Source organism: Odontomachus brunneus, unplaced genomic scaffold, assembly GCF_010583005.1.
Source record: "Odontomachus brunneus isolate Ranch 3 - 2012 unplaced genomic scaffold, Obru_v1 Obru_scaffold_127, whole genome shotgun sequence".
NCBI classification, from domain to species: Eukaryota; Metazoa; Arthropoda; class Insecta; order Hymenoptera; family Formicidae; genus Odontomachus; species Odontomachus brunneus.
Window position 1 is genome coordinate 574,063 of NW_022639577.1, and position 25,092 is coordinate 599,154.

Sequence of the window (25,092 nt, forward strand, 5' to 3'; positions counted from 1 at the left end):
CTTAAAGTCCTCTACAATATTATGTAAAAAAAGTGCATAGTACCATTTAAAAAATTCAATGTGATCATGATTTCTTTATAAAAAATAATTTTTTTACTTTTGTTATTGCAAGTTGTAGCCTGCACGAAGTAGTTAAAAATTCACTTTGCAACCTTTTCCTTAAACCGTCAAAAGTGTCTAAAAAGTCATGCGAACCGTTATAAACACTGTATATATGATTTTTAACTATAACGTTGTCGCAACTATTACATCAGAGCATCATTCAAGTAATTCTTTTTTATATAGTTTTAAACTTTTATACGAAATACTTTCATATGCAACACGAAAATATGATAAATAACAATACTCAATAAAATTAATATATCTTACTGTGAGAAGTCATAATTTTTATAAAAAGTATGTATTTTAATAAAAATTATCATAATATAATACAAAATAGAAATCAATAAGCGCGCATACGAGTTATACAGTTTATTATTTCTAGATTTATATGATTTCTAGACACACACAACACACACACACATATCATTTTAACATTAAATTTTGACATTTCATTGACATTCATTGACATTCATTGACATTTTTAAAGACATTAAATGACGTTTTCATAACATATCCCAGACAACATAATATTAGACATATATTAAAAATCGAAACGTAAGACGTCTTATGTCCCGATCCTGGACATTATACTATATGAAGTGTTACACATATCTCATAACTATTAAATGGAAAATATACTCTTTTAGATTTTTATATTAACGTAAACTAAAAGAAAAAATGATACAACATGGTACAAGACCAAAATATCACATCATAAAGACACATGATATAATGACATTAATATAATATCATTTAAAAAACTTATATATGACGATCATTGGTTGGTTATTTGACGTCATTATAATCACATAATTCGGTATTCAACGCTGATTACAAAACAGGTAGACAATATATAATGGATCTATTACACAATTGGTGAAATGATGCAGTACATAAATTAACGACTCACAATCCAGAAGTCCTGGGTTTCGAATTCCATCAGGATAAAAGACAAATTTTTCAAATACAATATAATATCAAATCAATCAAATTTTAAGCAAAATAATCATACACTAATACCTTAAAAAATAACTTTCAATTAAAAAAGTAATAAAACTTTTAGTAAGAAATATTAATATAATGTTTTTTAGTTTAGTTAACTAAACTTTTTTGTCTCATTACTTTAATCAAATGATTGTAACCAAATTTGTCTAGTTACCTTAATAAAAAATATAATCCGTTCATATTTCACCAAACAGTCGGGTTGATATATTCTGAATTCTGATTAATTCAACTAAATTTTTTCCCGTGTATATTTGATTATGACGTTATCGCAATTGCATTAGTATCACTCTAGTAACTCTTTTTTATATTGTTTTGAACTTTTATTTCGAATAATTTCTTAATATGCAACATATATTAAATAAACAAAATATATTAAATAAACAATACTCAACGAAATTATTATATGTTATATATGTTACTGTAAGAAACCATAATTTTTATAAAAATAAAATACACTAAAAGTTGTTATCATATGGTAAAGATCATTTTACATTATTTACAGTAGCAGCGCAGTGGTGTATGTATAAACCTAACTGCATTTTTAATACAATAAGTATCGTACAATTATACTGTAAATCCTGTTAAAATCATGTTTCGCACTTTTGGTTTCGCGGTTAAAACTTTCAAAAGCGTCAATAATTTTATATGAGGAAGAATATTACTTTATTCAATCATGTAGTGTATTTTCAAATTCGTGTACCTGAGTGCAAACTTAAATAACAAACGGATTGAGAGGAAAAATCTATGAGACATGTACATATGAAAATTTACTCTGCCTATTGTTCAAAATCGGAAAGTAAGACGCGTAATTATATAATAATTCTACAAGAGAGTTACGCAGTTATATTAATATTTTAAAAACAAGTGTTGTTTTGTTCAACTTTATACGCAAATATATGTTAGATATCACACCGTAAATCCAACACGATTTTACTTTTAATTAATATAATATTTAATAGCGAAAAAACAAGAGAAATAAAATACAAGGTATAAATACAATGCAAAAAAGAAAAATAAAATACAAAACTTTGCTAATAAATCACAAAAAATAACGCGTGTTATTTTTTGTGATTATTTATTATTGTGATTTTTATTTTTTATCATGATAACTGAACACATTTCTTGTCTGCTCCAACAAAACTGAATTTATATATACAAAGAATAATCTATACAAAGAATATTGCAATTTCATTTTCCGAAACTATAATAATAGTAATCGGAAGGACAAGCTGTACCTAACAAGCTAATCAGATGCGATAAGAAAACTCTTGAGGCATCTTCCAACTCTAAGGATTCACTAGATATTCATTCGCGAATATAGCACGCGCACACTACCTTGATCAACTTCTGTCAGATTCTACGTAATGCCAGCGTCAATGGAGTTCGAAATGCATTTACGTACTTTGATCAGGTTCGACGTCCTGGTCAATGGCGGAGGTGCCGTGACGCTTCAATTCCAGCGCAGCCCCTTCATACCTCTTACGAGGACCGTCTTCGTACCGTGGAATCAGATCGTCGTCCTACCACCCGTTGTGATGACCCTCAGCAAGGAAGGCGAATTGTATAAATCTAACCAGCCACCGACTCCGGCAATGGGTAAGCATCAATATGTATTACGGCTTTCTTTTCGTCCTTGCGACGCACAGTGGATCGAAATATAGGAAAGAGCAGACACCACACTTGTAAAGACGAAATACAATAGTTAAAGTGAAATAATTATGCATAATCATGAAGTGTATGCTTTATCAATTTAAATAATCGTTACATTAATGCAATATTGTATTAAACAACGATTTTTAACAGCAGTTGTTCTAAGCACGCTGCTACCATCTGTATTGATATTAAACAATATATATCACAAAGTTGCACGGATTTTGCGAAGTAAATATCATAAAGTTGTACAAATTTTGCGTATCATGTATGTATGGATTTGTGTGTGTGTGTGTATGTGTGTGTGTCACAGCAGAGATAAAAACCCCATGCGTGTTTAATAACAGTTTATATCTAATAAAAAGTTAAATTTATGCTGTAATTCTAAGCAAATATCACAAGTTGCACGAATTTTGCGAAGTAAATATCACAAAGTTGCACGGATTTTGCGTGTCACGTATGTATGGATTTGTGTGTATGTGTGTGTGTCACAGCAGAGATAAAAATCCCATGCGTGTTTAATAAGATTAACAGTTTATATCTAATGAGAAGTTAAATTTATGCTGTAATTTTAAGCAAATATACGAATAAATCGTAAAATCATACAGTCGTAGTTTACGAAAAAAAAAACAAAAAAAATCGTAGATATTTATGAGTTATCATATGACATACGGTCCGTATAGAATTGCAGACCTACTCATAAGTTTTTACGAATCTTACAAAAACACGTTACGAGTTTTACGATTTTATCTAGAATTGCAGTATTAGTCGTTTTGTTGAGTAACATTGTAAAACAGTCGATATTTTAGCTAATGAAAAATTAAATGAGTTTAGTTTTTTTTGTTGTGCAGCAATGTTAAAAAATTTAAATTAAAAGCCTGAAGAAGCTCTACTAATCCGACCTAATTAAACGTAACTTAATTTAACCTCTCCCTCCTTTAACATATACAACCCTCTTTCCCACAAATACATAGATATATAACCCTCTTTATTCCCACTCTCTAAATACGAACACGCCTTCCGTCTGAATTGTATTTTTGTGGTAATCCCTTTTTAATTTGACTTCATATAATCTATCCAAATCCAAATCCGTTCCTATACAGTTGTTCTTCTTTCTTTACATATACACAAAACCTCTCCTTTTCCCAAATCCTCTACCCCGCAAAACTCTGAGTTTTATAATAGCTCCGTACCTCAACAGAATTTCTATATATCATGTTCTTGTTCCATTTTCAAGATGTTCCCGAAACATTACAAACTTTTTAATAGCTCATATTCAGAAGATTAAAATCTATAAAAAAACATAATTTTGTTTATTTACATCTTTTTAGGCAAAAATCAGTCCTTTTTTACACACTGATTTACATAACTTTAAAACTTAACTTTATTTATTCGATTTTATTCAGGATATGTCAAAAAATAGAGATTCACAAAAATAGAGATATCTCCTATATGTGATGAGAAGAAACATTCAAACCAACTTGATATTTTTATTTGAAACAAATATATGTCAACAACTCAATAAAAAAATAAGATATGACATTCGCGATGGTTACGAAAATAAGAAAAAATATTTTCTTAAACTATACACAACATCCTAACCCTACTTTCCTTTCCTTCCTTCAAAAATAACTTGATGACATGTAAAAAAATAAAACAATTTTCATCATAGCTTTTTATTTTTATCTAAATATAATAATTTTTATCAAGTATGTTGTTTAAAATAAATCTCAATTAATAGTGATAGCGAATGGACGCTCAATAAATTACTACAGATGCAAAAAAAATTTCAGTTGGTGCAACCAAATAAGAACCAACTGAAAATAAGGTGATCAGAAGCGATATCTCTGTTGTGAAAACTAATATTTCTGTTGTCGCAACCGAAAATATTCGTCTGAACATTCAACGATATTAGAACTCGGTTGAGGCAACTGAGGCCAATTGACTATACAGAAGCCTCATGAAGGAATTTTTCTGTCCCTACAGCCAAGTTTTCGTCTGATCCCTAAGCAACTGAAAATTCGGTTGCACCAACAGAATTGATTTTTCCGTGTACTAAAGATATGAAAAGATGTATCTTGCGAAAAAACATTTAAGAGCACCAAATTCTGTTAGAGTCGGTCTACAACCTCGCTTTAAGCTTTAAGTCGTAAGTAACTGACTAATCACAATCAATTATTCCTGAGACATAAGGAGAATAATTGACTATGGTTGGTCAGTTGTTTAGGGCTTAAAGCTTAAAACAAGGTTGTAGACCGATACTTAATTATCTTAAGTATAAAGTCCAAGTAAAGTTGGATATCTTAAGTATATTATCTTAAGTATAAAGTAAAATATCCATTCTTGCAGTAGTAAATATGGCAAATTTCTCGTACACTTCGAGAAAATTAGGATTATAGGTTTCAGTAGAATGAGCATATATAGGGTGATATATGTGGTGAAGTTTTGAAACAATATACGATATAGAAAATAGCAATTAAATATGTTATATTAAATATATATATTTAATATATCTCAGCAATGTATCATCAGATTATCATATTAAATATAAGCAGTTACAGTTAGAGACAAAAGCTTCATTGAGTAATTTCAAAGCAAACACGAATAATGTTAATATAAAAATTAACAGTTAATATAATGTTTTATTATCAATTTCTGAACTGTGAAAATGTTGATGTTTAAATGATAATAATAAAAAGAATATCAATAGAAATATTATAATTGACTTAAAAAGCTTCGATTTAAACATTCTACAACAGATTTTTTATAGTTTTAATACAGAAATAGCGACTTAATTTTTTACTTAATATCCATTGATTCAAACGTTTCCATCCACTGTGCGACGCCTCAGTATATACACATATCGCATTATCTATCAACGTCACAAACAAGAAAATGGATAACAAAAGAGGCAAATAAATTCGGTGAAAACGTAGCTTTCTTAAAAATTTTCACTAAAAGGTTAATATGTGATTATTGCCTTTATCTTATACAATCACACACTTACACACAATTGAGGTAGCCCATATGTTACCTTATCATCACTTGTCTTCGTAAAATGTCGGTTCCCGGAGCTATTCAGCGTGTGCGCCATCTTTGTTCTGTCCTTCAGTGTTATGCATTTTTAAATTTCTTATTATTTATGGAGTACAACATAATAGGTTTCCCAGGAATTTCGATGGGACTATTTAGCGAGCACGTCCCGTGCTTGGAGCACGATCACGAGATACTGCGGCCCGTCATTGTCAGCACATGGATGCCAGAGAAAGTCGGTGGTTTACTTGGAAAAAGCTTGGTCTTCGCTGAAAGTCAGGTGAATTTCCCTCTTAGAAATGGTTTTATGTATAATACGTATAAAACGAAAATCGTGCGATTCTCAGAAAAATAAAGAGATGCAAATTTAACTTAAAACGATAAAAATGTTACGACTAGATTAAATCTAGGAAATAGCGTCCGATACCGATGTAAAACTAATAAGTATGTCTACAAGGGAATAGAAAATAAACCGAAAGTAAAATATTTTAACGTTAATCTTGACCACAATGATATACCGTGTAGCAAAAAAAACATAAAAAAAATATTTTGGTGAATTCAGTAAATTTATAGCTTGCTGGAACAAAAATAAACGTTATAGCTAAGCAGATTTACTATTGCAAAGAAATTATGTATGAAAACAATTGTCAACCTGCTCACGAAGTAATTTTTATTAATATTATCTTAGTTACTGCAACAAATAGTTTCGTATTTTAAACTAGTTGAATTTTGCAAAACAAACTCATTAATTTTGCCAAACAAATCATGCATTTATTCTATAGATAATGAAGAAATATTTTTGTTAGTATTACGGAAAAGTGCACTCCCATTAAGTCTGTGAATGCGAATATCCATAATAAGATATATGTTTTTATATTATGCAAATATTAAATTGTCTTCTTTATATTAACAATTTATATTAACAATTTTTTTATGCATTTGTGATATAATGTATTTATAAGTTATATTTACCTTTATATATATATATATATATATATATATATATATATATATATATATATTTACATTGATATCTTATTATATTGTTAGAATGGTTACAGAATCAATGTTCTAAGCATTTCATTGATTATTTTGCTTTAGCTAGCTTCTGTTGCTGAAATAACTAACGATTTGTCTGTAATAAAATCCATTAAAATATACTAATTTTCCCTTGATAGAACAGTAAAAAGATTAGTGGCATATATTACGCAATATTTTCCACTAGTGTAGTAGAAAATCATTTTTGCTGTATTAACAAATCTGCCGTGTGTGTTATAACATTAAATTTTACTAGATACAATCACAAATCTTATGCAGCTCTGCGACTTAGTTGCTATAGTATAGCAAGCTGTTTGTATATTACTACAACTATAGACTTACTAAATCAGCGAAATTTTCAGTTGTGACAGCAAATCTCTTTTTCCGTGTATAAAAGAAACGCGAGTTAACAAATCCATGCATCTTCGCAAAGAAAAGAATGGCGTTAAGGCGATGCTTTAACTCAACGTTAAACGTCGCTTGCAGATCGTGCAGGAAAGCATCGCTATTTCGGGCACAAACCTCCACTTGATGTATCAAAGCCGCCAGGCTGCGGGCTACCTCTCTACCGTGAGAATGCAACTGACTGGGTCGTTCATTCCGAAATCGCTGACGCACGTACACGTGTACGTGGAGATCGAGGGCACGCTTCACACGAAAACGTACGAGGCCGATCCGAACCTGACGCATACGTTCGCCTGGAACAAGAGGAACATTTACAAGCAAAAGGTGTACGGCGTGGCGCAGGCGAGGATCTCGATCGGCTATCAGCATTCCACTTGTCCGTCAGTGATATGGGAGACACAGATGGTCACGGTGCAAGGATCCGACGTCGATATTTCCGACATCGGCGGTTGGGGACTCGATATCCATCACTATTACAATTTCCACAAGGGGATTTTGCAGAGAAGCGATGGCTCTACTCTCCATTTCAAACAATATCCACGAACCGTTAAGGTGGTGATGGGCACCGGCCTACAAAGGAGCTTAGTGTGTCAGAATTGCGACGGCCTCGCGAAAGATGCCAGACTTCTGACTCCGGTAGCGCTCACCAGTGGACCTGACGGTAGCATTTACGTGGGAGACTTTAATCTCGTGCGTCGGATTACACCCGAAGGGAAGGTTTACACCGTTCTGATTTTAAGGTATCCTACAAATTTTTAATTTTGCGAACTGCGCTAAATTGATCGTAGGATTTGTATGATTCTGAACACGTGACTCAAACACGTACTATATTGAATCTTTTAATAATCTCTTGTAGCGCGACTCAAGTGGCGTATCAGTACTATCTGTGCATTTCACCGACTGATGGGCACTTGTACATCAGCGATCCGGAGAAGCATCAAATATTGAAGGCTCTCTCACTGGAACAAGTCCAAGACCCTAGCATCAATATCGAATCTGTCGTTGGAAGCGGTGAGAGATGTATTCCAGGCGACGAAGATCACTGCGGCGACGAAGGCCCAGCTATCCATGCGAAATTGGCTCATCCTAAAGGTAAGCCTTGCAAATTGACGCATACGCAATATACGCTCCGTCAAAGTAATTTCGAGTGACGTCGAGATCATGAGTGTGTTCATATACAGGGTGTTATATCTGACACGCTACGCACATGTACATATAGATTAGATCAAAAAATGAACAAAAAATTCCTCTATTATTTTTCATACAACCATGTAAAATTTCGAAACATTAATGAAAAAAGATTGACGAACGACATGACTATCGGCTGATAGCTTAAGGCAGAATAACGATGCGAATAATGTGTGGTTAATTATTTTTAGACGCATCCAGCAAGAATGCAATGTGTCGTTAAGGAACAATTGCGTTTCAACCATTTTCGATAAGTTATCGCGCTCACAGAGTTCGTCTCACAACATCGCGCGCTCTGACTCATTAAGAGACAGTCGCGTCTCATTCGCCATTTTTGATGAGACAGAACTCGTCTCACAGCATCGCACATACTAGTTCACCAATCTTTTTTCATTAATATCGCGAAGTTTTACGTGGTTGTTTGAAAAATGGTAGAAAAATCTTTTGTTCAATTTAATCTAATCTATCTGCACATGTGCATTGACGTATCTTATATTTATTACAACTAAACTTCATGTTGATAGAACCGAAAATTTTTCTTCGTGTACCACGTTCCTTGATAAGATTTAGAGCAGAGTAACGTTACGTTATCCACAGGAATCGCAATTGCCGCCGACAAAACAATATATATCGCCGATGGGACCAACATTCGCGCGGTTGATCCTCGAGGTATCATACATACGCTCGTAGGACACCACGGTCATCATAATCATTGGTCACCTGCGCCCTGCGTCGGAGCTATTCCGGCACACCAAGCTCAACTACAATGGCCAACAGGATTAGCTGTAAATCCGCTGGACGGATCTTTGCATTTCATCGACGATAGGCTGGTCTTGAAGCTCACCAGTGATCTGAAAGTGCGCGTGGTTGCTGGCACGCCTCTTCATTGCACCAGTAATGCCAACAGCAACAGCAACGGTAACGGTAACGGAGAGCTACCGAAGTTGAATTCGTCAACAACGATCAATTCGAAGAAGTTGGACGAAGTGCTCGGATCAGTGTTAGCCATCGGTTTCAGTCCAACCGGCGATTTGTATATAGCCGATCGCGATTCTCACCGAGTGAACTCCATCAGGGTCGTCGATTCGTCCGGAAAAATGTCGCACTTTGCTGGTCAGCAGCAGGAGAGATTACGCGGTCAATGCGAGTGTAACAATACGACACCCAGCACTAAGGACATGGACGCCTGCGCCTGCACAGACGACATCAGCAGCACCGAAACGCTTTTATCATCGAACGCTAAGTTCACTGCGATATCCGCCTTGACGGTTTCGCCCGACGGGGTCTTGCACGTGGCCGATCAAGGTAGTCTTCATATCCTGGCTCTACAGCCGTATCTGCCGAATCACGACGAGAGCGGAGAGTTCCACATTCCATTTCCACCCTCGAATGAGATCTATGTGTTCAATCGTTACGGTCAACATATCTCCACGAAGGACTTGACGTCCGGCAGGACTCGCTACTCGTTCTTGTACAGCAAAAACACAAGCTACGGCAAACTGTCCACGGTGACGGACAGCGCGGGCAATAAGGTTCAGTTCTTACGAGACTACAGCGGTGTTGTCAGTTCCATCGAAAACACTCAAGATCACAAATCCGAATTGAAGATCTCCGCGATCGGATTCCTGGAGAAACTATCTGAACATGGCAGGGTCGACATTGCTCTAGGCTACGACGGCATGACCGGCTTACTCACCAGTCGATCAAGGGTAATGAAAATTTTTATTGTTTGATTTCATGGATAATAAATAACTCTTATTAATGCTAAAATGTTTTGTCTACTAAAGTTTTGTCTACAAAAGTTTTGTCTACTCCAAAATTGTCAATAACGAAAAGTCGATCGGCAAAATGTCAGATAATATAAATACTATTAGATTTGATTTCCGGGTTTGAACCGTGTGGATTCTTCTTTATTTCCGACGTTTGATTCCGACCATGTTCCGTTTGTTTCGCGAACATTTCAGTCCGCTTCATCAGGGAGGAACGACCCGATGACATCAGGTGAAACGGACTGAAATGTTCATGAAATGAAACAAAATCCACGCGGCTCAAACCCGGAAACCAAATCTAATATGCATGAACACCGCGAAAGCCTAAAATATCAAATATAAGTACTAACCCAACCACTATTTTACTTGTTTTAATAAATGCTTTGCAGTATGTTTGATATAGAATGTTGCACTAACATACAGCTTATACGAGTTGCTTACCCGTTTTGCTGGCAAGCATGCATAGTTATGTACAGATTCAATAGGTCTTGACGAAATGCTCAATTGTGCAATTAAAAATGCGCATGTGATCATTCTACCAAGGCTTATATCTGCACTATATCTAATTACGCGTATTTACCAACGAAACGGGTAAGTAACTAGTTATATTAATCTGTATGTTGGTTCAACATATAAATTTTATATAAATGTGTGGGGTTTATTATCATAATTAGCAGAAAACATAACTACGCATACAAGGTGTCCCATTTTAAACAAATTAACCAAATATCTCGAAAATTAAGCCTGGCAGACAAAAATATTTCAAACTTATACAATTTTGAAGGGAAAAAAAGACAATGCTCTGAATCTTAACTATAATTATTCGCAATGGTCATATGGATGTCAACCTGGTTTTTTAAATAAAAAGTGATACTTTTTGTAATAAATTCTAAAACATAAATCAATTCTGCGTAGAAAATCTTTAAAACATGTATGACCTAAGTTCAATAGTTTGAGAGTTATTTAGCAATGAAAAATGCAACTTTGCTAATTTTCATCAACAATAAAGCACGCGCGAATTATGTATATGTTATGCAAAAGCATGTGCGTATAGATAAATATAGACGTGTTTAAATTCTTATTATTTATAGAGCTTTTAATATTATCCAAGATCAACAACGCGCATTGTTGTACTAAGCCAATATTGGTTAAAAATCGGGTGTCAAAATTTGAACAATAATGAAACTCTAGCGGCTACTTATAAATATATAACTTTTTTTTTTACTCTTTTACTTTCTTACTCACTCTTTTACTCTCTTTTACTTTTTTACTCTTTTTTCTTTTAATGACATATCGCTAAACTTGTTTTAATAAATGCTTTCCAAAAACATATACATCTTTGAAATATGTCAACAGAATAAAAAATTATGATTACCTATTATTAATAAAAAATTATTATTAGCTTGTTATGATACGCCGCGATCAATAAAACATGCACGTAGTGTTCCTTGATTGCTACGAATCTCCCACCATGTCCTGGACAATGCTAAGAACAGGAACTTACACATATCTATACTTATCCATGTGCAAGCACACGCATATACACATATATAAATTCGCAAGCGCATCATTGTCGATGAAAATTAGCGAAATTACACATTTTCATCGCTAAATAACTCCTAAACTATTGAACTTAGGTCATACACGTCTTAAAGATTTTGTACACAGAATTGAACGATTTTTTAAGATCTGCTTCAAAAAAATATCACTTCCATTAACAAAAACAAGGTTAATCTCCATATGACTTTACCAAATGACTGTAGTTAAAATTCAAGATCAACGTCCTTCTTTCTCCTCAAAACTTTAGAAATTTTGTCTGAAACATTTTTGTATCTCCCGTCTCAGTTTCCGAAATATTCGGCTGACATGTTTAAAATGAGACATCCTGTATAAAAATTTTTCTGCAAACTTTCCATGTATTTTTAAGCTTCTAAATTTACGAAATATACGAATATGTGTAAAGTCTCTTCGTAGAAATAATCTAAAGTGAAGAACATAGTATAATCACATATACATACATACGCAACAAACAACGACATGCTCTCGTAAATAATTCTATTTAGCAGTCATACCGCAAGATCCGCAATTAGCCACTTACGGGCCGTTCTTTCTTTATTTTAGATTGTTTCTAAATTCAGTTGTAAAAATATATCAATGTTTTTTGAAATTTTCTGAGCAGAGTGAACATACGTTCGATATTTTCAAGCTGCAGAAACTTGCAAAAAAGCTAGAATTACCAATAGTTAACGACTTATTTCTACCCAGATAATATCACAATAAATTCTTAAAATATTCTTAAAATTTTCTCCTTTCTTGAGTTGTAATTTTTTAGGAATTCGTAAAGAAGAATACGATAAGAATGATTCAGGAAGTAACATTCAATACAATTCGAATCCTTAAGAACTTTTTGAAGTATTCATGTAGAATTGTTCCATATCAATAGTACACTTTATGAATTCAAGAAGACTATATAATAATACATATCAGCTAACAATAACACACGTATACACATTATATCAATGTTATAATTTTTCATTCAACAATGTGTAAATATTGAAAGAGCCTAAAAATAATGTAGCAAAAAAATACTGTAGTAAAAAAATACTGGCGACTGAAGGTTGCGAACACTTCATACAGGACACGTTTGCTGTCCACACACGTGTCCTGTGGTTTCAAATTCCGAGCGACGGCAGATCGGTCACCATTGTCGCGGTCGGCATTGCTTGAACATTAAAAGTAACACAGGCATTTGCTAAACGCAGTCACAGAAAATAATTGTAACTAATAGAACATTTGTAATTTCTGAATGAATTCTCAGAATATTTAAATTATATACTCTTTATAATGAATTTTTTAAAAATATCTCAAGACACGAATTGATTATTAATTCGTCAAGAATTCTCCAAATAGTTGTTTATTTTCTCGTAAATTCTATAGGTATTTTCTAAGGCTCCTTGTATCTCGCCGCGATCATGTTAAATTTTGATCTCAGAAGAAAGGAACATATTAACGACATATTAACGACATATTAACGAAAGTTGTGTGCCACTTCTGAGTAAAGATAAATGTGGATGAAAAAGTATTTGAGATTGCTTGAGCATACTTTTAAAATTGTCCAAAATGTATCTTCCCCTGACGATTAATAAAAATGCACAATACATAATATAATTATATATTGACGATTAATAAAAATAGTCATATAATAAATAATGAAATAAGGAATACAGACAAAACTCATTTCATCTTTTTACATGTCTCATTTATTAAACGACTATTTATTGATTATTAGAGAAAAGGGATACTTTTCGGACAATTTCACAAGTGTGCTCAAGCAATCTCAAGTGCTCTTCCATCTATATTTATCTTTATTCAGAAATGGCACGCAACTTTCGTCAGCATGTCATTCCTCACTTCTGACGTCACAAATCCGACATAGCCGACGAGGTACAAGGTGCCTTAAAATAAATTTTCTACGAACTTCTACTCATTTTTGTGCTATCTGAGTACCAGAACAGTTGAAATGTCAGATTTTTCAAAAAATATATAATGCAAGAGAAAAAATGTTCATTTATTTCTTTTAGTTTTACTCAGTGTTAATTAAAATTATAAAGTGCACCGTTATAAATTCGAGTTTTACAAGAAATTACAAATCCGTTATTTTGATTGCTTTGGTAGCTGTAGTGTTAATGAATAATTTGTTTTAACTTAATGCAATAAAAACAAAACAAATTTTATTGAATGCGAAAAAGGAATTAAACGATAAAAACGATAAAAATTCATTTAATAACGTTTTATTACGAATTTTAGGGAGATGAAACGTATATATACAATTACGACAGTCTGGGACGCGTTACTGACGTAATACTACCAACAGGCGAAAAATTGAAATTATCAACGGATTTATCCGACGACGAGGATCTGTCAGTTAAAGTGTATGCTCCGTTGCAAGCTTTATCAAAGGGCGACAAACAACGATTTGTGGAGTTTAAAATGAAGAATGAGAAGTCAAAAATGTTGACGATCACTGACGGTACGTATTTAAACTATTTATTATTTAATTTTTCACATAATCTGTCATTTATTATATTACAACGCGTGTTATTAAGAAATTCCTTATACATACCTTCTTTGTTATTTATGTTTTACTGTTTCGTTTATATTTTATTATTTATTTATATTCTGCTTTTTTATTTATGTTTTTATTTATGTTTGTTATTTATGTTTTACGAGAAAGAACAAGAAAATTTTCGACGGTATTAATAAGATTAATCCAATGTAATTTCTCGTTCGTAGGTACTAAGCTGACGAAAGTAATCTCATTTACAAATAGCAGTTTGGAGGCATTTTTACCTGGTGGTGGTAGAATATTGAGCGCGCCCACAGCGAAGCATCCTTTGCTGGAAGTATCGTTACCAGTAGAAGCGGAGATGTTGCCTATGTGGAGTTATCAGTTGATATCATTGGGCGAATTAACAAATACAATGACGACAACGTATAATCTAGTGGGAGACGTGAGCCACTCCCAGCAAACTCTCAACAGAGAAATCTGGGTAAATGATACAAGAGTCATAAGCGTTGAGTTTGAACAAGCGTTCAGTCGCGAAACATTCTACGACAAAACGGGCACGCCCCTGTTGACGGTGACCTTCGATCTGGCGGGCCTACCGTTAGTCTGGCAACCGCACGAGCAAGGTCACAATCTCAGCATAATATACGATCGGTTTAACAGAATTGAAAGCTGGAAATGGGGCATATCCGACGAATCTTACGGTTACGATCGATACGGCCAATTAACGGAGGTCACCGACAGCAAAGATGGCACAAAGCGATACACCTACAATGACTTCAATATGATGTCGAAGATCACGCTCGCCAGTAACAGGGAATTCACCTTACAATATGACGACGACGGTGGACTACGACACATTATTCTGCCCTCGGAAACCAAGCATTCCTTCTCCTGTCAAGCTTCCCTCGGTTTCCTGAGAGTCACGTATACTCCGCCCGGCAGTACGAGGGCTTACCTGCAGCATTACAGTCATAACGGGAATTTGCTGCAAACCGTATTCCCGGGAGATGGAGCTCGCATTGTCTATAGGTATCATACGTCGGGTCAATTAGCAGAAGTAGTTCACGGGGATGGCAAAAGTGAAATCAAGTACACCGACAGCGGACTGCCCTCCGAAGTGATACACTCCGAGAAAGACGTGGAGTACAAATGGGATTATCAATACAATGCGGGACTGCTAGTGGAGGAGCGTATAGACTTTGGCGCGAAAACCGGCTTGAGCAACGCCAAATTCACTTTCGAGTACGACTCGAACTTTCGGTTGATCGCGGTGCAGGGTAGAATAGGCGGACAGACGTTACCACCGTACACCATGGCTTACAGCACGAGGTCGGGCACGTTGGAGCAAGTCGGCCAATTCAAGGTGACGCGGCCTCAACCGAACGAGACAACCGTATTCGACGGAACTGCATTGTTTTCGCGCACCACAGACGACAGGTTTCTGGAAACCGAGGTTACGGTGACGATTCACCGAATGCAGGTATTCAGGATGACGTTCACTCACGATTCGCGCGGTCGCATCAATCAGACGAGGACGTATACGCGCAACGTCGCTATCAACACATACACCAACGTGAAGAATTATACATGGGACTGCGACGGTCAACTAACCGGAGTGGAGGCGCAAGAGCCTTGGGGTTTCAAATACGATGCCAATGGTAACATGCTGTCGCTCACTTATCGTGGTAACACGATTCCGATGGAATACAACACCATGGACCGGATAGTTAAGTTCGGCGATGGCCTCTACAAGTACGACAATAGAGGTTTGGTGGTGCAAAACGCGAGGGAGGAGAGATTCAATTACAATACCAAAGGACTCCTCGTGCGCGCCACGAAGCGCGGCCGCTTCGACGTGCGATACTATTACGATCATTTGGACCGCTTAGCCACGCGAAAGGACAATTACGGCAATGTCACGCAGTTTTTCTACAACAACCAGAAGCGCCTGCACGAAGTGAGCCAAATATATAGTCCGCGCGACGGCAAACTGATGTCGTTAGTATACGATGACAGGGGACATCTCATATTCGCGCAAGTGTACCGTCACAAGTACTACATCGCCACTGATCAATGCGGCACGCCCATCATGATTTTCAATCAATACGGAGAAGGCATCAGGGAGATCATGCGTTCGCCTTATGGTCACATCGTTTATGATTCTAACCCATATCTATATCTCCCGGTTGATTTTTGTGGTGGACTCTTGGACCAGGTAAATAAAAATTTCTTTTCTCAGAATATAGCAAAATAAGGAAAGATGGTATCGACGTTGATTTTTTACCAATAAACACCAACTAACAATAATATTGCATCGATATTACAATTTTCCTTTTACAATTTTACTTAGCGATGTAACTGTTACATACCACACATCTCATACAACACAACGTTTAAAATAGAGAAATAAGCCATAACCTTGCTTTAAGACGTAAACTGTAAGAAATTGATCAACTATGATTGATTTTTAGCAAGGACAAGGACTAAGACTTCTTAAAAGCGTCTCTCAGACGTCGGAATATAAGACGTCTTTCAGGTGTCGGAATATAAGACGTTTTTCAGACGTCTTATGTCTCGACTTTAGACATTGTGTTGTATGGGATATTATATTACATTTATACACATAACACATAGATGTAATGTTAGTTGATGTTTATTAGGTCGTCGAAATATTAGTCAGTCTCAAGATCGAATACAAACGTGTGCTTTTTACGTTCTAACGCCATGGTATGATTCCCAGGTAACATCTTTGGTTCATATGCCAAACGGAAAGGTTTATGACCCACTGATCGGCCAGTGGATGTCACCGCTTTGGGAAAACGTTCTGGACAGGTTGGACAAACCAACGCACCTACATCTTTATAGATTGAACGGAAACGATCCGATCAATGTCAGGCATACGAACAAACCGAGTCAACCAACCGGTAGGAGTTCGTATTACGATATTTTCAAATAACAGGGTGACGTCAAATAACGTATTAATGATGTCTCAGATGTTTAAAGTTAATATGTCATTAACATGTTAATATGTCATTAATATTATTTGATATATCATCATATTTACTAGATTATCGATGAAGTAACTTGTTCCTCAGCATGCATTTAATACTTAACGCATTCTAATCAAATTCCAGATCACATATCATGGCTATCGCATCTTGGATACGACCTGAAAAGTCTGGCGCCGCAATTATTTCCGGACAAGCTGTCGGATAACCTCATGCCGCCAGCTCTGGGCCCGGATACTTCCATATTTGGTAAAAAGAAACGAACGCGCAATCTGGGCGTCCAGTCTGGCTTCTTTGCGCATATTGCCCAGAGGCACTCTAGTGACGCCGTGAGCCTGTCTGCGCCACTACGGTCCGCACTGAAAAAGGACACCAGTGAGTTGATACCAAATCGTCTGGGTGCAGCGTCAGACCCACCGTTCGGCAAAGGCATCCTAGTCTCGAGAACTGCCGACGGTCAAGCGGTAGTGTCCAGTGTACCGACCGCTAACGCGATCTATGGCGATGTGTTCACATCTGTATTCAATCGCTCGTACTTCTTGCCGTTCACATTCGTTGTGCACAGTGCGCAGCAGGATGCCTTCTACTTTGTGAAGGAAGAGACTTGGCGTGCCAGCGAAGACCGCGGCCAGTTGAAGCGGCTGGGTGGCCAAGTGAACACGACGTTCCACGAGAACGAGAACGGGAGCGGTAGTAGCAGCTCGCTGATCGACGTGAAAATACACGGCGCCAGCTACGTGGTGAACCTGCGCTACGGCACCACAGCGGAGAAGGAGAAGCAACGGCTCCTACATCACGCGAAAACGAGCGCCGTGAGGAAAGCGTGGCACCGAGAACGCGAAGCGCTCAAGGCGAACATACCCACTTCGATGGAGTGGATGGCTACCGAACAAGACGAGATACAGAAGAATGGTATCGCGAGCAATTACGACGGCGAATACATACATGACGTGCAACTGTACCCCGAACTCGCCGAGGATCCCTACAACATCAAATTCGTGAAAAAGGCTGTGGACCAGTCAAGCAAGAAGCGACGCAGGAGGAGAGGTGTGCCGTCCTGTGAGCTTTGGTGGTTGGACAAAATGTGCTAAAACGTTCATATGTCGTTGGCACCGAGTCAGTCGTACCGTCCCCTTCGCGTGGGGATATTGTCCAGTCCGAAGCCGCGCAAACTTTCGACTAAGCGACAACCGAAGCAACGAGCGAGAAACGGCTGAAACGAGGAGAAGAAGATCGAGCCGCTGCAGCATACGTAGCGTGCTCTGTATATGCACGCGCATATATATAAATGTACTGAATACTATCAAGAAGTTTTATACCAAAGTCTATTTGTGTATTTCAAAGATGCCAAAAACACTATAACGTTATCATATATATCTATGTGTGTGTGTATGTATGCAATGTACATGCATCTACACACATATATACATATATATTATAAATAAATATATATATATATATATATATATATATATACACCGTGAGATAGGGTATAGTGTATAAGAGAGTTGAACACGCGGAAGAGAACTCGGGTTACCAAGCATTCACTCCACGGACCAGCTGTGCGACCGAAACGCGATTGACAGATTCGCGAAAGCCTTATAGCGACAAAGAAGGGAGAAAGAGAGAGATAGAAAGGAGAGGGAAGAGAAGGAAGGAGAGAAAAAGAGGGAGAAAGTAAGAAAAAGAAGAGAGGGTAACCGGAAGAATGTATATCCGACCCCGGGAGTGATAAACTTCGAGGGGAAGTAGAAACATTGCGAGATCTTCTCGAAGATTCAGCGTGACGTTGACGTAACTGGGCTTCTTCACTAGTTCACAGATTCGGGTGCAATTCGAATTCGATGGGTCCGTTCGCGCGGAGCAAGGCCGGCAAGCTCGTCGAGCTTGCGCTCGAGGCCTAAAATAAACGACGGACCGTAGTACCGCGCGCACTCGTCGTACACATGTGCAATGGTACGTCACGTTAATGTAAGATATATACACGTACACACGCGCACGCGCGCACACACACACATACACAACACACATATACACACATATATATCGCAAAAAAGAAGAAAAGAGATACGAGGAAACGAAGAAGTAAGGAGGAAAGGAGTCGAAAAACCGGCCATTCGTCGTTGAGGGCGAATCGAGTGAGAGAAACTAGTCAATACATAGCTTTACATTGACGTAGCATTCTTCTTCGTAGAAGAGTAAAGACGCGAGGCGAGTGTGAACCAGAAGAAGCGACGTCATTAAACGTCACGATGACGCGGACGCTATGTGTTCGTCCGGCCGGCCCGGTTGATTCGTGCGATACTTGAACGTCATACTCAGATGGTCGCACATCTCGACGTCGGTACGTACCGGAACGAAGTAGATACCGGTCGCCCGGGAGCGAATGCGGAGCGCGTCTCAACAATGAATGGCCCTGCGAAGAAGTGTAGGTAGACGCGGAATCGAAGAAGGAGCGGTTCTCCTGATGTCCCTAAGAAAGAGCGACGATCGTGCGGACTCGATCGTGCGGTCTCGAGCTTGAATTCCGTTCGCGGCTTAGACAGTTAAGGACGAGACGAATTTGTATTATAAAGTGGTGCTTTTCTTGTACGAGCGAGCGAGTGAGCAAGTGATCGAGAGAGAGAGAGAGAGAGAGAGAGAGAGAGAGAGAGAGAGTGAGTGAGTGAGTGAGTGAGTGAGTGAGTGAGCGAGTGAGTGAAAGAGGAAGGAAGAGAAAGAACGAGTGAATGTGGAAAAGAATGAGAGAATTGCTGAGATGATGTGACTGCGACAATGAAGCGTGCATGAAGACGTCGAATACGAATATAGCGAGACTAAACATATTTTTAACATGTGGATGTGTCCTATCTGTAGCGTAAACGTTCCCGATCGTCGCCGGTCGGCAATTTATATCGCAATGTCATGCACGAGTGTGAAGGAGAGAGATAGTCGGTCGGGATCGACGGTAGAAATCCCGTAATAGGGATCGCAAAGGGAAGAGCGTATCAGCCGATGTCTGCGTATAAGCTGGAAACGAGAAAAATGAGGGAAGGAATAAAGTTATTATCGGTAAATAATACGTATATACATTATCGCATATTTGTGCTTGCTGGATATGAACGTAACGAACGTTAACTATGTTTCCTCATCGAGAATAACTAAATGTATATCCAAAGTTACTGTCCGCCAAGTATCGATCGTTTTTCGCCGTATACGCGTGCATGTATGTATGCGCCAATTGCTCGAGCATAAAGGCCACGTGCGTCGAAGCACTTTAGCGTCGAGAGTCTTTTTCGTTATCACTTATCACCTTCGGCCGATCCTTCTGTTCCTATTCCCTCGTCCCCCATTCTCCTCCCTCAGACTTCTCCGCGAAGATCCCGGATATGTCGCGCGTGTATTGTTTACTTGCGTCCTCACGAGTGTTCGTACTTGTCATTGATATTTTGCAAACGCAGTTTTAGAAGCGACGCCGTTTATGGATAGTTAGTGGCACGATACATTGCTGTCCGTGAATAGATGAAAAAAAAAAACGTTATTTATATGCTGCGTGTGTAAAAAGAGAAATGAATGAAAGAAAGAAAAAAAAGAAAGAGGCGGAGAGAGAGAGGAGAGAAAAATAGGGAAACATCCTAACGTATTTTTATTCGAGCGAGTGTTTAGACCACTCCAGCAACGTGAAACTCTGAAAGGCGTCTACAGCCCGTATTAATTTTTATCATTTGAAACTCATCTCAATTGAGAAACTCACATTTGAATTCAGAGTTACATGAGAGTTTTTCAGTTAAATCGTCATTACAGATGTAAATAACACATATGTCATAATTTAATAAAAAAAAGTTGAATATAACTCTGAATAAAAATCGAAGTATTTTGCATGTGTTTCAGATGCCAACTATTAATATGGACCTAAAATCTGTATTGACAGTCATTACTCGAAACTTGTCCCACATGAGATACCTAGATCTGTATTTAGAGTTAGATAGGAGTATATTATTTGAATCATACAGCACATGCATTATATTCTTGACCGTAATTGCTAAAAAAAACTCACATCTAATGGAAAGTAGAACATTCTTGTTTTAAAAATATCTTTATTTTTATATGTAAATCTTAAAATGACATTACATGCAAGTTAAATGAATAAAAGTTACTCGCATCAATACATTTTATATGATTCAGGAAAATATATTCTTATCATTCAGAAATAGTTTTCATAAATGAAAAACACAAAATACTGAATTGAAAATGTTTTTAAATGTCGGAAGAAAGCATCATTATTATCAAAGTAATTATATTGCATTTCTTATGAGACTTTTATAATATTCGATGAAGTGATAACATTGTTGAAATTCACAAGACTTAAGAATTCTTCAAACAAATTGTATATCTTAATTATTAAAAATTTTTTCTCAAAATTATATATTATATATACTTATATGAAACAATGATCATTAATTTGAGTATACTAGTTTTAAGTGAATGCTTATTTTTTTCCTATGTATCTCACTTGAAATAGGTTTCAAATAACGATTATTAATACGCGTTTAAGAAATATCTGAGAGATGTCTGAAAGATTGGCATATCTTTTCGATGCCTGGGATATTGGGATGTTCTTCGGGTGTCTTTGCTGTTTGTTGCAGGCCACATTATGTCTGGCCAATTCTTTAAATCGCGGTCCAAAACGAGCTCTAATTCGAAATACGCACGCATTCATGCCGACGAAGTCACTCGATCCTTTTTGTACATGTTTCGTCCCCGTCGCATGCGTGCGTGCGTGCGTGCGTGCGTGCGTGCGTGCGCGAAACGATGCACAAAGCGAGACTCGCTGAATCGCGCCGTTCAATTTATCCTGCGCGCAATTATCATTACGTTGTCCCGCAGACAGTAGCGCGAACAAGCTCAATTGTCGAGCTAAACTCTTCCCTCGATTATTTAACGGAACCGGAACCAGCAAATCTTATCTCCCGTACGATCTTCTGCAACGTTCAATCGTCAGCATATCGAATAAAACTTTATTCGGCACTTTAATCAGTTTTTCTATGAGTAGTCGTTTTTGTTCAAATTGCGTTATTACCATCGCATTATTAATCGCGTTGTTACACCGTGATTTTATATACATATATATATATATATATATATATATATATATATATATATATATATATATATATAACTCTGCTTAATAATCGTAATTACGACGGAAGTAGCATCAATCAACGTCCTTTATTTCGACAAAACAGCGAAGATAATCTCGGTCCGTTTTCTAAAGGTTTTGGCTCTCGGCAGACAAACGAAGTAAGAAGGTACAGCCTTGAGATTTATGAATATCTAAACACTCACTGTCCTTTCCCGACCAGTTAGCTCCACACCTATCCACTGCCTCTTATACACACACACACATGCGCGCGCGCACACTTGATCTTTAACTGTATTATCCGCCGTTGGGCCCGGCAACGGTGCATTCAAGAAGAATTAACTATTTTTAAATATTACGTGTCACAAATTAACGAACGGGTCGAATAGCCGCGACGTGTTGCGCGAACAGAAGCGGAGGGTGACCCACTTGATGAGAGATCCCCGACCGTCTCGCGATTATAATATTAGGAAAAGGAATTCGCCCTCTAACTTCCGTGAAGTTTCATCTCGTTTTTCGCGAACTCGTTACAAACTCATTCGGCCCCCGCGGGCGACCACGACAATTCCATATACTTCTCTAAATAAAACTGAAGTAGAGCGCGCGAAGACGAAATAAATATATAAGATGAATAAATAAATAAATAAATAAATAAATAAATATATGTGAATATATTGAAAAGAAATATATACATACACACGAAAGAAGCTAGAGTGGCCAATTATAACAGTAACTGTCAATCCACGCATTACGACGTGATTAGTTCTCAAGACGCGCGATTTTGGGTGCGAACGCGACTCCATGTCGATGAGAAAGAATCAGAATTCCGTAAACGCGACGGATTTTGAGGATTTGTAAACACGAGCGTGTGTATGTGTGTGAGAGAGAGAGAGAGAGAGAGAGAGAGAGAGAGGAAGAGAGAGAGAACGTATGAATATAAAAGAGATATAGGAAAAAGCGAGCTGGAGAGAAACAAAAGAGTCAGCCACGCTAAAGCTACTACGACCACTACTCTAGATAGATTACGCTACTTTGCCGCTGATCTAATTGTTTACTGTCACGTGTTGCTGTAAACCTAAATCTAACCTAACTATACGATATTATATATATTTTATTTATATAACCTAATCGAGACCGTGTTTATTGTAAATAGTCACGATGTTTGCTATGGTATAATATATCTGTAATTGGATGGAACCTGCCTGAAACTGCGCCCAACCCTGTTCCCCTTGCAATTATATATTTGTACACACACATATATATACACGCACGCACACATACGCGCACATACACATCCACGATACCGGTACAAAAGCAGATACTCACGTGGTCGCGCATACATTCATACATACACACGTATACACGCAACATAACGCGCATACCGTATAATACGCGGTGTCGATGCCGGGCAATCGTTTAGCGATAACTTACAGAAGATGATAAACAGAGAGAAAAAATAGATGTACTCGCGCGCGCGTTAAATTATCATTACGTCAATATTTCGTATCGTATTGACAGGGCGGTCGATTTTGTGTGAAACACTCGCGAAGCGTCGCGCTCTATTTTACTATAGAGAGGAAAAAACGCGAAGAGGGAAGGAAGGACTTATCTCCGTCACTCGATCAAGCCCAGTTCGGACGCTTCTGAGAACGAAAGTGTTACAGTGGTCACGAGTAATTTTTATAAATATATTTTTTTGCTCCTGCGCGTGGTGTGTGTGTGTGTGTGTGTGTGTGTGTGTGTGTGTGTGCGTGTGCTTGTGCATGATGTGTATACGCGCGCGCGCACGTGTGCACGCGTGTGTGTGTGTGTGTGTGTGTGGCACGTGTATGATGTGTGTCGCACGCGCGTGGCTGAGACACACCTAAATACGATTATCATCATTGAAATGCTAGAAAGAATGAGAGTAGCAAGAAGTAAGCAAGGGTAAACGAATGAATGAATGAATGAGTGAATGGAAGAAAGAAGGAGAAGGGGAGAGAGGACGAGAAGAGTGAGTAATTTATGGATTTTCCACTTGAACCACTGCCACGCAGCAGACAGCGTCACGACCCAACCAGCATGTCCAATAAACTTACAATATTGCTATCTTAAGTACAATATATTAAGTGTTTTCAGAAAATATATGATCTATATATGGTAATAAAAAACGGGAAAATGTTTTTACCCGTCTTATTATTCATGTTTTCTAACTCATGTGCATTCGCGATGTTTTTTTCATCCTCCGCCATATGATGCGTCTTAAATCGTGCTCGCAAAACAATAGCCATAGTATACTGAAATACGACTGTTGTTTCATAGTAGAGTTCCCAATTATTCGAATATCCAAGCTCGATTGCGATCCAAAAACTTGAAACTACATTGTTCGGGTAATCCAAATAATCCAAGTTCAAATCATAAGAAAAGATTTTAATCCGGAAACGAATCTATACCCAAATTCGAATTAAATAAAAATGCGGATTAATTTAATAATAAAATTATCTGAAATAATTATTCAAATACATAAATAAACCCGCAAAATCGTCTAAAGTCAAATAGTTAAATTGCAATTAAAGGTATATAGATTATTTCTCCTTAAAGGATGGATACGTCAGGGTGTTTGAAAGATAAATAGGCGTTTACTGCTTTTCTGATAAATTCTTCAAACCGCTTGTGCATCAAAGAGTTTTTATAAAAAAGAGCGTTGTACGCATAAGTGTAGTTTAC

The 25,092-nt window shown here is 37.2% G+C and overlaps 1 protein-coding gene across 5 annotated transcripts in view; it reads left to right on the forward strand.

Annotated features, from left to right (window-relative positions):
- Positions 1–24,548, forward strand: part of LOC116849878 (teneurin-a) — a 585,779-nt gene extending 561,231 nt beyond the window's left edge. For all 5 annotated transcript variants that reach the window (XM_032827500.1, XM_032827497.1, XM_032827496.1 and 2 more), the window contains 9 exons: positions 2,519–2,703; positions 5,919–6,070; positions 7,315–7,973; positions 8,090–8,325; positions 9,019–10,130; positions 13,998–14,220; positions 14,484–16,474; positions 17,000–17,183; positions 17,394–24,548. In XM_032827500.1, the coding sequence (XP_032683391.1) occupies positions 2,519–2,703; positions 5,919–6,070; positions 7,315–7,973; positions 8,090–8,325; positions 9,019–10,130; positions 13,998–14,220; positions 14,484–16,474; positions 17,000–17,183; positions 17,394–18,358 (5,707 nt within the window). In that variant the 3' untranslated portion in view covers positions 18,359–24,548. The remainder of the gene's footprint in view (positions 1–2,518; positions 2,704–5,918; positions 6,071–7,314; positions 7,974–8,089; positions 8,326–9,018; positions 10,131–13,997; positions 14,221–14,483; positions 16,475–16,999; positions 17,184–17,393) is intronic.
- The last annotated feature ends 544 nt before the right edge of the window (positions 24,549–25,092 follow it).